This window comes from Macadamia integrifolia, unplaced genomic scaffold (assembly GCF_013358625.1).
Source record: "Macadamia integrifolia cultivar HAES 741 unplaced genomic scaffold, SCU_Mint_v3 scaffold500, whole genome shotgun sequence".
Lineage (NCBI taxonomy): Eukaryota > Viridiplantae > Streptophyta > Magnoliopsida > Proteales > Proteaceae > Macadamia > Macadamia integrifolia.
In genome coordinates, this window is record NW_024870467.1 from 265743 (window position 1) to 278687 (window position 12945).

General features: G+C 42.8%; 1 protein-coding gene across 1 annotated transcript in view; it reads right to left on the bottom strand.

Annotated features, from left to right (window-relative positions):
- The window catches only part of LOC122068965 (ribosome biogenesis protein ERB1-like), a 50070-nt gene that overhangs the window by 32525 nt on the left and 4600 nt on the right, over positions 1–12945 (bottom strand). Inside the window, exon 2 of the mRNA XM_042632873.1 lies at positions 7313–7878. Within this exon, the coding sequence (XP_042488807.1) occupies positions 7313–7878 (566 nt within the window). The remainder of the gene's footprint in view (positions 1–7312; positions 7879–12945) is intronic.

The following is a 12945-nucleotide window of genomic DNA, read 5'->3' on the forward strand; positions in this document are numbered from 1 at the left end:
ACCAATCCTTGGTCACCTGTCGATCCAGGGATAGTGCCTAAACCGATGGGCCAAGACCTACGGGCAAGGCACCCACCAGTCCTTGCTCACCTGTCAGGCCAAAAGCCCAACCAGGACAGGTAGGCTCTGTATTGGTGGGTCTGACCACTTCCAAGGCACCCACCAATCAGAACCTGGATTTTTGATGTTCTCCTCTATTCTTCATCCCGCCTTGGGAAAACCACTATGGGTCGATTCGATCACATTTTTCCTAAATCTAAGGCTCCAAATCATGATTCCAACCTAGATATAAGGTCGATCCAAAGTCTTAAGCCTGGATCTTACCTCTTTGCTCAAGAATCATCTCAAGACCCCAAATCTTCTCTTTTGCTCAAGAGATCAAAAAATGCTTCACAAATCTTGCAAGTCTTCCTCTAAATCCTTTATAAACAACATATAGAACCTTTATTAAACCTTGGATTCACATTCACAAGAGATTATAACAAGATCCAAGGAATTGCTATCCAAACGAAGGGTTTTACTTAGGATTTTGTGAGGGTTTAAGGAATATGGACTTTACTCACCTCAAATCATAGATCTCGAGATGAGGATCATTAATCCGGTCTTGGATTCAAGAGGTATGACCCTGGTGATGCACGACAATCATCTCCCTTCCCATTTCCTTCTTCCTTTCTCTCTCCTCTTTTTTTTTTCTCTCTACTTTACTTCTCACCCACCGTGTAAAACACTAAATGAGGTGAAAGAAAGGTAATAAATGCTATTTATAGTGGGGTCAACATATCTAATGACCATAGTGGTAGGTCACACTGGGGGTTCTGACCCACCTATGACCACCTACCAGTCGACCAAAACTTAGTCGAAACATTGGAACTTTCAATGGGGCTCAGCCCCGATATGTATTTTACTCTTGATAATAAATCAACATGCGTACTTGGTATAAAACATGGCTTCATACCTTTATTATGTGTACATGGCCTCGTGATATGTACAAGTGCATGGCTTGGGTATGCAGGCTTCACAAGGCACTGACTCCAACGCATTTGGCCAACCCAAGCTCAGAGTCACCCTTACCACCATGCTCTATAAAATACCTGCCGTGGCTCGCTTGGGTTTAGGTCCTACAAGACCAAACCGAGCCAACCAAAAAATTAGATCGGGTTTAGAAAGTAGGGTATCACATATAAACTCAGAATTCTTCAAGAGTTTGACAGACCTCAACCAACCCAAGTTAAAATATATGAAGATTGGTGTCCCAATGCTGAGGCACCAGTCGGAGTAGATTGTGATGTAGTTCTATGCACCCAATCCAGTTGAGCATTGACATACTCATATATTCTAGCAATCCTAGTGTCACCATGTTTATGTTCATAGTCTATTTCCTCAACGTCTCATCCAAAGAGTCTATGACTTTTCCTGAAACCATCATAAGCAAAGAAGAGATGTGAAGATTTGCCAAAGTATCACTCATTAGCTGCTGACACAACCTAACCTTTACCTCTGTAGCACCAAACTCTTTTTTGTTAAATCACCAAATTTTTCTTTTTGACTAATCAAGGGTGGGGAACGAGCTAGCCTTGATACACTAGTGCTGGGTGGTGACTTTTGGAGGATGAAATTTTGGATAAGAATTTGGAGGACCATAGGTGAATTACAAATACCTAATGGTCTTGTATGCCAAATGGAAATTCTTGGGGGACACAAGCTATGATGATCTTTTTAGATACCTTGATTATTAATCTAGGAACCAATTTGTTGCCTTGAGATTGTTGAGACCTGCACTTACACATGTCAAGTTGCCTACATATCCCTTGAGAGGAATCAGGTCTAACGTAGTTCGGGCCATTTTCCCTATCAGACATAATATTTCTTGAGTTGATGCATGTTGACCAATCTGGGCATTTCTTTGCCGTTGTGGTCTATGAGGTTTACAACCATGCCTGGTAGAATCTATTTGATAGTGAATGGGCCACACTAGTTAGGCTTGAATTTCCCTCTTGGGTCATGAATTGGGGCTCTTTGTTCTCGAAGAACAAGTTTACCCTTTTCTATGTGACAGGGCTTCACACTCTTGTTGAGGGTCCTTGCCATTCTCAGTTGATATCTCTTTAGGTTATCCATGGCCTTCATACTCCTTTCACCAAGAAAGTTGAGCTTGTTGTGTCTGGCCTTCACCCATTCTCCTTCAGGTAACTGACTATCAAGAAGCACCCTTAGGGATGGTACTAGGATTTCTACGGGTAGAATCGCCTCGACCCTGTATACCAAAGAAAAAGGAATTGCCCCTATTAAGGATCGTATAGAAGTTTGATGTGCCCATAAAACAAGTGGTAACTTATCCGCTCAAGCCTTGTACGTTTCAGCCATTTTCTGTAGAATCACCCTGATGTTCTTGTTAGCTACTTCTACTGCTCCATTGGTCTGTGGCCTGTAAGTGGTAGAGTGGTGTCTTTTGATACCAAACTTCATACAAATTTTATCAGTTTTTCCCCAGAAATGGGATCCCTAATTCGATATCAGCTCTTGAGGCACTCCATATTGGCAAATGATGTTTTCTTAGATGAATTTTGTCATCTTAGCAAATGTGAGGACTGCATATGACTGAGCTTCTACCTACTTGGTGAAATAATCAATGGCTACCAAGATGAATTCGTGACCATTGGATGCTCTGGGGTTAACTTTCTAATTATATCAATGCCCCAAGTAGAGAACGGCCAAGGAGAACTGAGTGAGTATAATTTCATTGGCGGGATATATATGATATTAGCAAATATCTGACATTTGTGGCATTTCTTGACAAAGCTCACATAGTCTACTTCCATTGTGTTCTAATAGTATCCCAGCTTGAGAATCTTCTTAGCTAGCATTTTGGCATTTATATGGGGTCCGTAAAGGCGTTAGTGAATTTTCTCCATGATTGTCGTAGCTTGCTCTTCATCCACGTACAATTACTATATTCCATCATAGGACCTCTTGTATAACAAGTCCCCTTGAAGAATAAATTGGGTGGCATATCTCCTTAGAATTTTCTTTTCTCTTTCTGTGGCTTCAATAGGGTACTTCCTTTCCCTACTAAAATCCACAATATGAGCAAACCAAGACCGACCATCTATGGTGAGAGAGTTCACCGAATTTTGATAAATGGGTCTAACTCTTTGTTCCACTAAGAATGGTCAGACTCTAGCCCTAGGGTTGCATTCTACCATGAAAGCCAAGGTTGCAAGGGCATCGAAGAATCGGTTGTTATCTCATTGGAAGTGTTCGAACGAGATCTTCTCAAAGTGTCCAATCACTTCTTTCAAATGTTCTTGATATGGCTTCAACTTCTCATCTCTAGTATTCCACTTTACTTGCGTTTGACAAATGACAGTGGATGAATCTTCATACATCCTTTTCACCCCAATAGTCAAGGCTGTTTCCAGTCCCAATGCACAAGCTTTATATTCAGCAATATTGTTGGTATAGCAAAAATCGAGGCAGAATGATGAAGGTAAGTAAAGGCCATTAGGGGTGACAAGCAATATTCCTATACCACACCCCGTTTGATTAGCTACTCCATCAAAGAACAACTACCATTCTTTAGCTATGTCTTCTTCTTCTATCGCTGTGATTTCTTCATTGGGAAAGGCATCATCCAAGGCTCTTCCATCTTCTGTGGGGTGGGCAGATGGGCAGCCAAATGATCAGTTGTAGCTTACCCCTTGGTAGATTTCTGAGCAACATAGGTGTTGTCTCAAAAAGGTACTTGATTGGATCCATCCTTAAGATCAGACATATTGGATAAGCTACCATATAGTGCCATAGCCTTTTCGTTGCCCAAATCAGTGTAGCCCACATTCTTTCCAAAGATGTGTACCGTGTCTCATACTCCAAGAACTTCTTACTGAGGTAGTATATGGCATGTTCTACCCCCTTTTCTGTCTCCTTTTGTGCTAGCGACAAACCCATAGAATATTCTCCCACTGATAAGTACAACATAAGTGGTTTTCCTTCCACTGGTGGGTTCATGAGGTATCCTTTAATCTTATCAAAACCTTGTTGGCATTGGTCATTCCATTCTGTGGGTTGATCCTTCTTCAGTAGTTTAAAAATTGGTCCACAGATCGTAGTCAGCTATGCTATGAACCTGTTGATATACTGGATGTGACCCAAAAATCCTCGTATATGCTTCTCAGTCCTAGGTGTGGGCATCTCCTGAATTACCTTAATCTTGATAGGGTCGACTTCGATAACTCTTTAACTGACCAAGAAACCCAATAATTTTCTTGCTATTGCCCCAAATACACACTTTTGCAGATTCAACTTTAGCTAATACTTCTTGATTCTTACAAAGAATCATCTTAGTGCATGAATATGCCTCGGCCAATCTCTTGACTTTACTGTCATATCATCCACATAGACTTCCACATCTTTGTTCATTATGTTATGCAATATGGCTGTAGCTACTCTTTGATAAGTTGTTGTAGCATTTTTAGTCCAAAAGGCATCACCTTATAACAATAGGTTCTCGATGAAGTGGTGAAGGCTATCTTCTCACGATCCTCTAGGTGCATGCTCACTTGATTATATCCTGAGAATCCATCCATAAATGATACAAGGCATGCCCTACTGTGTTGTCCACTAATACATCAATGTGAGGTAATGGGAAGTCATCTTTAAGGCTTACCTTCTTAAGTTCTCGAAATTCTACGCACATTCGTACCTTGCCATCTTTCTTTGGCACTGGTACTATGTTGGTCAACTATTGGGGGTATTTTACCACTTGTAGAAACCCTGCATTCCACTGCTTCACAAGTTCTTCTCTGATCTTTTCACTCCATTCTGGTCACATTTTTCTGAGCTTTTGTTTCACTAATTTTGCTCCAGGGTAGGTCGGCAATTGATGTTACATGATATTGGGGTCTATACCAGGCATATCCTCATAAGACCAAATAAAGACTTCGACGAATTCCTTCAGAAGACTAATCATCTGTTCTGGTTCTTCATCATCTAGGGTGGTACCAACTTTTACCTCTCAAAGGCATTGGTTGGTTCCTAGATTAATAACCTGGGTATCCTCACGGATGGGTTGGGCTTTCTTTGGTTTGTATTGTTTTATTAACTCTTAATATTTATTAAGCTGATCATCAAAAAAAGGAGGCAAGTCATACTCGGAATAACAAATTTTATTCATAAAAGAAAGAGTAATAGACTCAACATACATAGACTTTGGACTTTCCTCGAGTGAGAAGGCCGACTCATAATCATAAACAGAAGACTCTACAACTGACTCGACTACAGACACGATAACTGATTTGATGCTTTTATCAGTGGTATTTAGGTTGGTTGACTCGGTAGCATGAGTAAACTTGAAGTTCTCCCCAATGCTAGTCTAGTTCAAGAGTGGGTCAATGGCTTGATGGATGAGCAGATGCGGCAGGGGGCCTTCTTCTTCTTCTAAAAAGGTTGCTGCTATTTCTTCAGTGGTGCTGACATGGTTCTCTTTGATAGGGTGTTTGCTTCTTTACAAATACAAGCTGATCTATTTCATATTCTCTAAAGTTGAATTCTTGAGGGGTGAGGATTGGTGGAGACTGCTCAATCCCCTTTCTATAAAGTCCAAGTTTTCAAGCCTACTGATTGAGACCATCCCTGCTCCTCGACCATATCTCTGACCACCATCACGGGTCTTCCCGTTGCAGTTGATCTGGGCACAATGCATGCAGACCATCATTCTTTGTTCTCTTCTTTGCTTTGCATATACACTCCTTCCTTGAAAGGGTTTGGGCTTAAGCTTATGTAGCTCCTGAGCTTGTGATTCTCACAAAAATGAACATATGTGGTTCTTCAGATCAGTGAGAAGTTACAAACTCCAGATGAGTCTTACCTTCTTTTCCCACTCTTTCTTTAGAAGGACTCGGGGCTCAGTACTTCCTTTGACTGGATCAATGTGTTAGGGTTGTTAGAGGAGAACCCATCTTTAATCATGTTACTTCCACTATTCCAGTGATGCAGCTGTCCTGTGCTCTTTTCTTGGCTTGTTGTTGTTCTACCTCTTGAGTCACCCAGTCGAACTCATCTTGAAAGAACATCTCAAATCTTGGTTGCATCTTTGTGGCCATTTCTTTAAACCACGGCTCAACATTACTGCAAAAGGGGAAATCTTCTCCTTCCCTTACAAAATGCCCATTGAGAGTGGGGTAGTAAGAGGTGGATATTTTCTTAGTCATTCTTAGTATCTTCTGCCCTTGCTGACATTATTGCTTTTTGGTCTGAGGGTTGGAGGAGTGTACCCTAGACTGCTTCTTCCCTTGCTCACCACCAAAGTAGGTAGCCTTAAGACACTTTGATGATACGTCCCTAGTCCCATTCCAGGAAAGTACGACATGTTCTTCATCATTTGACTCATCGATGGGCTCCAGATAACTCATAGTCAGTAGGTATTTTTTCTTCTGGTGTTTCCTTGGCGATGGTCGCATAAGTCACTTCTAACTAAAAACCCCTAAGTCAGACTTCTTGGTCTTGTTCCTCTCCCTTTTCAACATTGACTAAGGTGTTGACCACCTCGGTATCTCTAGTTATTGTAATTACTTTCCCCTCCTGAATGAACTTCATTTTTTTATGGAGGCTAGAAGCTATAGCCCTTACATGATGCAGCTAAGCTCTTCCTAGGAGCATGTTGAAAGACGCTGGTATATCAATGACTTGGAAATCAATGTCAAACTTCATCGGGCTAATTATCATGATGAGGGTGAGGATTCCAAGGACTTTTTTTTTGGTATTATCATATGCCCGTATTATCTGGTTTGATGGCCTCATCTAGAACATTCAAAGAAGACTCATTATCAATAAGGACTTGAGGCACAATTTGTCAATACATTCTACTGTGTTGTGCAAAGCCCTATTGTGGCTGGCCCCTTTTGGGAGTTCAGATTCCGAAAACATCAATGACTACACCGTATAGATTGCCCCTACTATTTGTGCAAGATGCGTTGGATCTATCTCGATCGGTACTTGCACATTAGTGAGGGACTTTAAGACTACTTCACGGTGTGAAGGGGAGGCCATCAATAACCCCTAAATTGAGATATTGGCCTGGGCCCTTGTAGTCTCTTCCACTTCGAGTCTTTATCACACTGATAGGTTTCTTTACAATAATCTCTGTGTGATAGCAATCTTTATCATCGCTATTTGTCATGGTAATTATCCCTACCATAGGATCATCTTCTTCTTCAGACTGTCCTTCCCTACTTGGGGTGGGAAGTCGAGGTCCTCCATAAATATCCAGAGCCTTGGCTTGCACTTTATTGACTGCATTAGAAAGGTGTGTAACTACTGTGTCTATCATTTCTACAAGTGTGTCATGTCCCCCTGCTTTTTCAAGGTTTCTCAATTGCTCGGTATAGTAGTGTTCACTGATGGCCACTTCACCTAAGATTTGATCAATTTCATTGGCCTCGAGTTTTAGCTCAACCAAATGACTATAGACATAAGTCATGTGTTCTGCTATAGGATTTACTTCACTCTCAAAAGTGATCTCATACCCTTCACTATCTTCTGAATATAATGCCAGCTCATCTCCTTCCGCGTGGATCGTGCGTGCTGATTGGATTGCATCGATCGGGTCAATCATCAGGTCATCTTTGCCAATTGCATACACAGAATACCCTCCAGGATCTCTGGGTGAATAATATCCAGACTTATCATCTTCATTATTGTCCCAAGGTCCCTGGTAATCATTGTCATCCCAGTCTTGGTACTCATCATCACTTCGAGAATTAGAGTCATTGTTATCATCCCCATCCTCACTCTCGTCCTCATCATCGTCTTCATCATCCTCTTCTTCACTGATGTCCCTCTCACTTGGTTCTTCGTCAGATTCCTCATGACCCTCGAATTCTCCTACATCCAAACATTCATAGTATTCAGAGCGTATGGATCGAAATATTTCTATAGGGCCAGACTTGACCTCATTGGCTTGAAGTCGGATCATACCATCTTCTGTATCACTCCTAATGTGATTAGGGAGGTGTGTTCTTTGATTTGTTCCCCTATTGTCAATGCCATTAATGCTCTGAGGAGGTTACTCGTGACTCCTTCAATTGCCTCTGGATTGTCCTCCTGAGGTAAGGTTGTTTGAGTTAGAGAAGTGGGATCAACATCTTGATTTTCTCCTAAGATATTCACCGAACCTATTGATGAGGTTATTTTTGGAGAATCCGGTAATGCAAGCATGTCTTTCCAATTATATCCACCTATCCATTCTTCTCTCGGGTTATCGACTGAACCTTAGGAATGGGATTGGTATGAGGGTGGTGAGGGATATGAGGCGAGGTGATATGAAGGTGATGTGATATTAGAAATAGGGTATTGTGATGAAGATAAGGGTGATAAGCTGAGGAAGTTCCTTCTTCTTGATAGTATGGTGAAGGTTGGTGATATGGGGGAGGTTGGTGGTATGGCAAATGTTGATGGTGTGGTAAAGGTGGGTAGTATGGCGGAGGTTGAAGGTATGGTATAGTGGATCCCCTTATTGATGATGAAGGAGAGATAGCAGATATCTGATCTTTTAGTTCTTCTTCTAAGGATTCTTCTCTTTTGGGAGTCTTCATGGCCTTGGTTCTTTGGCTCATGGCTTTCCTGTAAGTGCGGGCATTCTTGTGATTCTTCCAAACTCGGGGTATGATGAGTTGAGTGGGATCACTCTCTATTACTTCTTCGTCTAGGTTGTTCATATGATTATAGAACATGGGATGAGAAAAGTGCTTATCTGACTGATACATGTAAACGGCCCTTTAGAAGGAGTCCCACTCCTTTTGACAAGCATCCTTAATGAAACCATTGATGTGCCCTACTAATTCCGAAGGAAGGGACAATCTTTGTACAAGCAGGAACTTCTTTCTCCACTCAACATGCCTCTCCTCATGGTACTTCTTAGAATCTCTAATAAAACGAGTTGGATCAAAGAATCGAGGATCTCAGTTTTTCCATTCATCTGTCATTGCCAACATGTTGATGGTTCCATGATCTGGGAGTGGATTGCTACTGACATTAGGAAATTGCTTGACCTTGACTTCAATAGTCCTATTGTCTACCAAATCCTGAATTATGTGTTGCAGACCCAAGCATCTTTCAGTGTTGTGCCCCTTCTGAGTGTGGTTAGCATAATATTCATGGTCCCTATACCAAGCTAGTGGAGGGTTGCTGATTACTTTTAGAGCCACTATCCCTAGTAAACCCTGTTTCTTTAGTTTTTCATACACTGCTATAATAGGCATTCCCAAATCAGTGAACTGTCTCCTTGGGCGAGAAGCCTTCTGAGCAGGGGCATCTACTTGTATAGCAAATGGTTGTGAAGAGGTGACTGATGAGACTGACTGTTGGACCGTGCCTACCATATTGGTTTCGAGACCCTTTCCGTTCCCAACCCTAGTATTTTTTCCTGCATCTTGGGAGGATCCCTGATACTGATCTTGCCTTAGAATTCTATTTTCCACGCGTGTACTGATGGCTATCAAGGCATCAAAAGTTTGCATGTGTGGGTAATAGAGGACATCAGAATGAGGCTTTGACAAGTTCTCAATCAACATTTCTACTTGCTCTCCTTCTGAAGGCCGATCTGCCATCTTGGCGGCCTTATCCCTAAACCTCATCAAGAAGGCGGTGAATCCTTCTCTGGGCTACTGTCTCCACGTCTCAAGCTCCTGACGCTTCACATCCACTTTGGTATTATATGAATACTACTTGGTGAAGGCTTTTACCACTATTGTCTAATTCTGGGTCTAGGATGACTCCAACTGTGTGAGCCACCTCAGTGTGGACCCTGATAGGGTCAACATGAAGGCTTACCCAATCTGGTTGTCAGCGAGCTGCCATAATTTGGCGATGCTGAGAAAGACTTTGAGATGAGCCTTGGGGTCTCCTGACATATCAAATCTATCGGTTTTCCATTTGAACTTCTTGGAATCATTGCCCTAGAAAAGAAACTCATTTCATAAAAATCCACTATTTGACTTTTCAAACTCTTTCCCTTTCAAAACATGTTTTCCAGCTTTTCCAACTGCTCTCTAATTTTTCTTTCTCTCTCTGTCTCTAGAGGTTCCATTCGGATGTGTGCCATAAACTCCTCTTCCTCATCTTCAATCACTACCTAGGAGGAGGGACCTTGGAATAGGTTCCCCGTTGACCATTTGGATGGGTAGATTCTGATCCAACTCTTTTGTAACTTGTGCTGGTTCAACCTTGGAAGGGTTTTAGAGCATGTGCAATATTTGAGCTAAACCACTCTTGACCTTGGCCATCTCTGTCTATAAGGTCTCTATAGGGTGGACCTATGCTTGCTCGAGTGATTCAGGGTTGTGTGGATCCATGTGAATTGAGTTGTAATCACTTGGCGTAGACAATCTCAGAGAGACGATGGAGGTGATACTGGGCTTAAGCGAGTCAATTGATTACCCTGACGTGTCCAAATGGATTGCAGGGATTACTTGAGGTGCGGAATTGTGCTTGAACCAAAAGTGGCTTATTTTAGGATTCTTATATTCCCTGCCCTTTATTCATTGATCCACTCTATTATCAACCAATGATCCATCCAAATTTAGTCCTCTTAATTATAGGGAGTGGGTAGGGGTCGACGCCCCTAGTCCACTCAAATTCATAAGAGGGAGATTCACACAAATGGCTTGACCAAAATATTTCTATTAAGACATTCTCCATCGATAAAGTTATGCTTTCCTTAATCTTACCCCACTAGGTGACCTTCGTCCTGGTTTCCTTGAGTCTTTTAGATAATTTGGCATTTTACGGGATTTCTACAGGCATCACCCCAGAGTCACGAATACTAAATTATCCATATTTCATTTCTAAGGAGGAAGGACACCCTGTATCCAAAACCCACTTAGGAGAGAATTTCTTTATGACTAGAATACATTATAGGAAATTTCCTTTTCAAGACCCTAAACAAATTCTACAGTTTAGCTTGTGGCATTCCTAATGTTCTCCATCTATTCCCTACATGATACTAGCATGCGGTGGATGCAATATGACCAATAAGGCTTCCTTGACAGGATCTATATACGCAAGTTATGTGATCCTTTTGATATACCCAGAGGTACGAGATCAAGGGGCTGATTTCCTTCCCTATTACTCGTGACTACACATGAGGTTAAGCAACTGGCCACGAGGTGGTGGAACCGTGAGTGATTGTGTGCAAAAGTGTAATGCGGGAATATCATTATTCGATCATAGAATGTCATAAAGTGCATGGACCTCCCCGAGGGTGCTGGCACATTGTAAGCATCCTTGCCGTTTAACAATACACCACACCCTTATACAGGAAGCGACTACCATTTTCTCTTAGAGTACTCTCTATGACATGAACTGACCTCCCTGAGGGTGCAGGTATGACAAGGAGTCCCTCGCCAAATGATTTCACTTCGAGCACGATGCATGATGTGATTAGCGAATAAACATGGGGTTAGCCAAACATGTTTTCAAATTGATGTGGTAGAAAATATTCATGCATTTAATGGTAGCATCTAGTGTCGAAAGCTTGACAAGTCCCCAGTGGAGTCACCACTGTGAGGGTAGTGGCCAGAGAATTCTCTTCTTCCCCTTTGGAGGGGGAGAAAAAAGAGAAGTCTTTATATATTCAACCCTTTCTCCTCTCTTTCTCTTTTTTGGGGAGGGGTGTGTCATGTGTGCTTACCTGCGGGCCCCACATTGTCGTATTGCCTCTCAAAGATACGTGGAGGCCTATTTTGCAGGAGTATAAAGGTCATCATTGAGACGAGGATTTGATGATGGTCAAATACGGGGGATTGGATCATACAAAAGGGTTTGGAGTCACCACCTAGGATTATGGGCCTAGGACCCAGGGGTGAGTCTGATTTTTGAAAAAAGGGCCTGAAAGTTCGTCTGGTCCAGAGATTTAGGCAACATGCCTGCAGACACCCAATTTTGTCACCCTCCTTTGGCTATGATGAATTATAGATCTTGGATGCAACTTCTTACTTTCGATCAATAGAGATGATAATGGATTGAGCTAGTCCAACCTAGAAACATTCAATGTCACCCAAAATCTCGAAAACTCCGTGCCAAAGAAAAGGAGGTCCGATTATGACATTTCATATGTAAAGGAATTCAGTCCTAGGTGACCATATGGATGCATAGTGCTCCGAATTATGATTCCAACGATATATGGTACGTCAAAATTTGACCGTCTGATCTCCCGCAATCGCTTTTGGAAAATTACATCTTGAAACACCTAGCCACACGCATCATGACTTGCCTTGCACACACCCTGTCTACCCTGTGTGCCCGTGGCCTGCCTCCCATATACCCCACCTCTCCCGTGTACCCCTGCCAGGCTCTCGCACCTCTGCTAGCCTCCTGCACCCCTGCCAGCTCCCTACAACCCTACCAGTGCCCCGCATCCCTGCCAATTTACCGTGCACCTGCCAGCGCCCGTGCCCCTACCAGCCTCCTGTGCCCCTACCAGCACCCCGTGCCCTGGCCAGCCTCTTGTGCCCCTGCCAGTGCCCTATGCCCCTACCTATGCCTTGCACCCTTGCTAGCCTACCATGCCTTAGCTAGCCCCCTGCACCCCTACCAGCCTCCCATGCCCCTGCTAGTGCCCCCGCCCCCTACCAGTGCCACGCACCTTGCATACGCCCTGCCTTGTGCCCACCCTGCCTACCCTGTATGCCATGCCTGTCTCTCGTGCCCACGTCTACCCATACATACATATCCTATGCACCCCTTCCCAGCCTCGTTTGCCGTCGTCAATCGCCGAAATATGCGTTCCAATGACCAGATTGGTGAAGAGATTTTCTTTTCACCTGCTTGTGCACTCTACACTGTCCCGCTAGTGTACCTTAAACCGCAACCTCCCATTGATCCAAAAAGACATCTTTTTACCTTATTGACCCAAAAAACATTACTTTTTTCCCATTGGCCAAAGAAATTTAT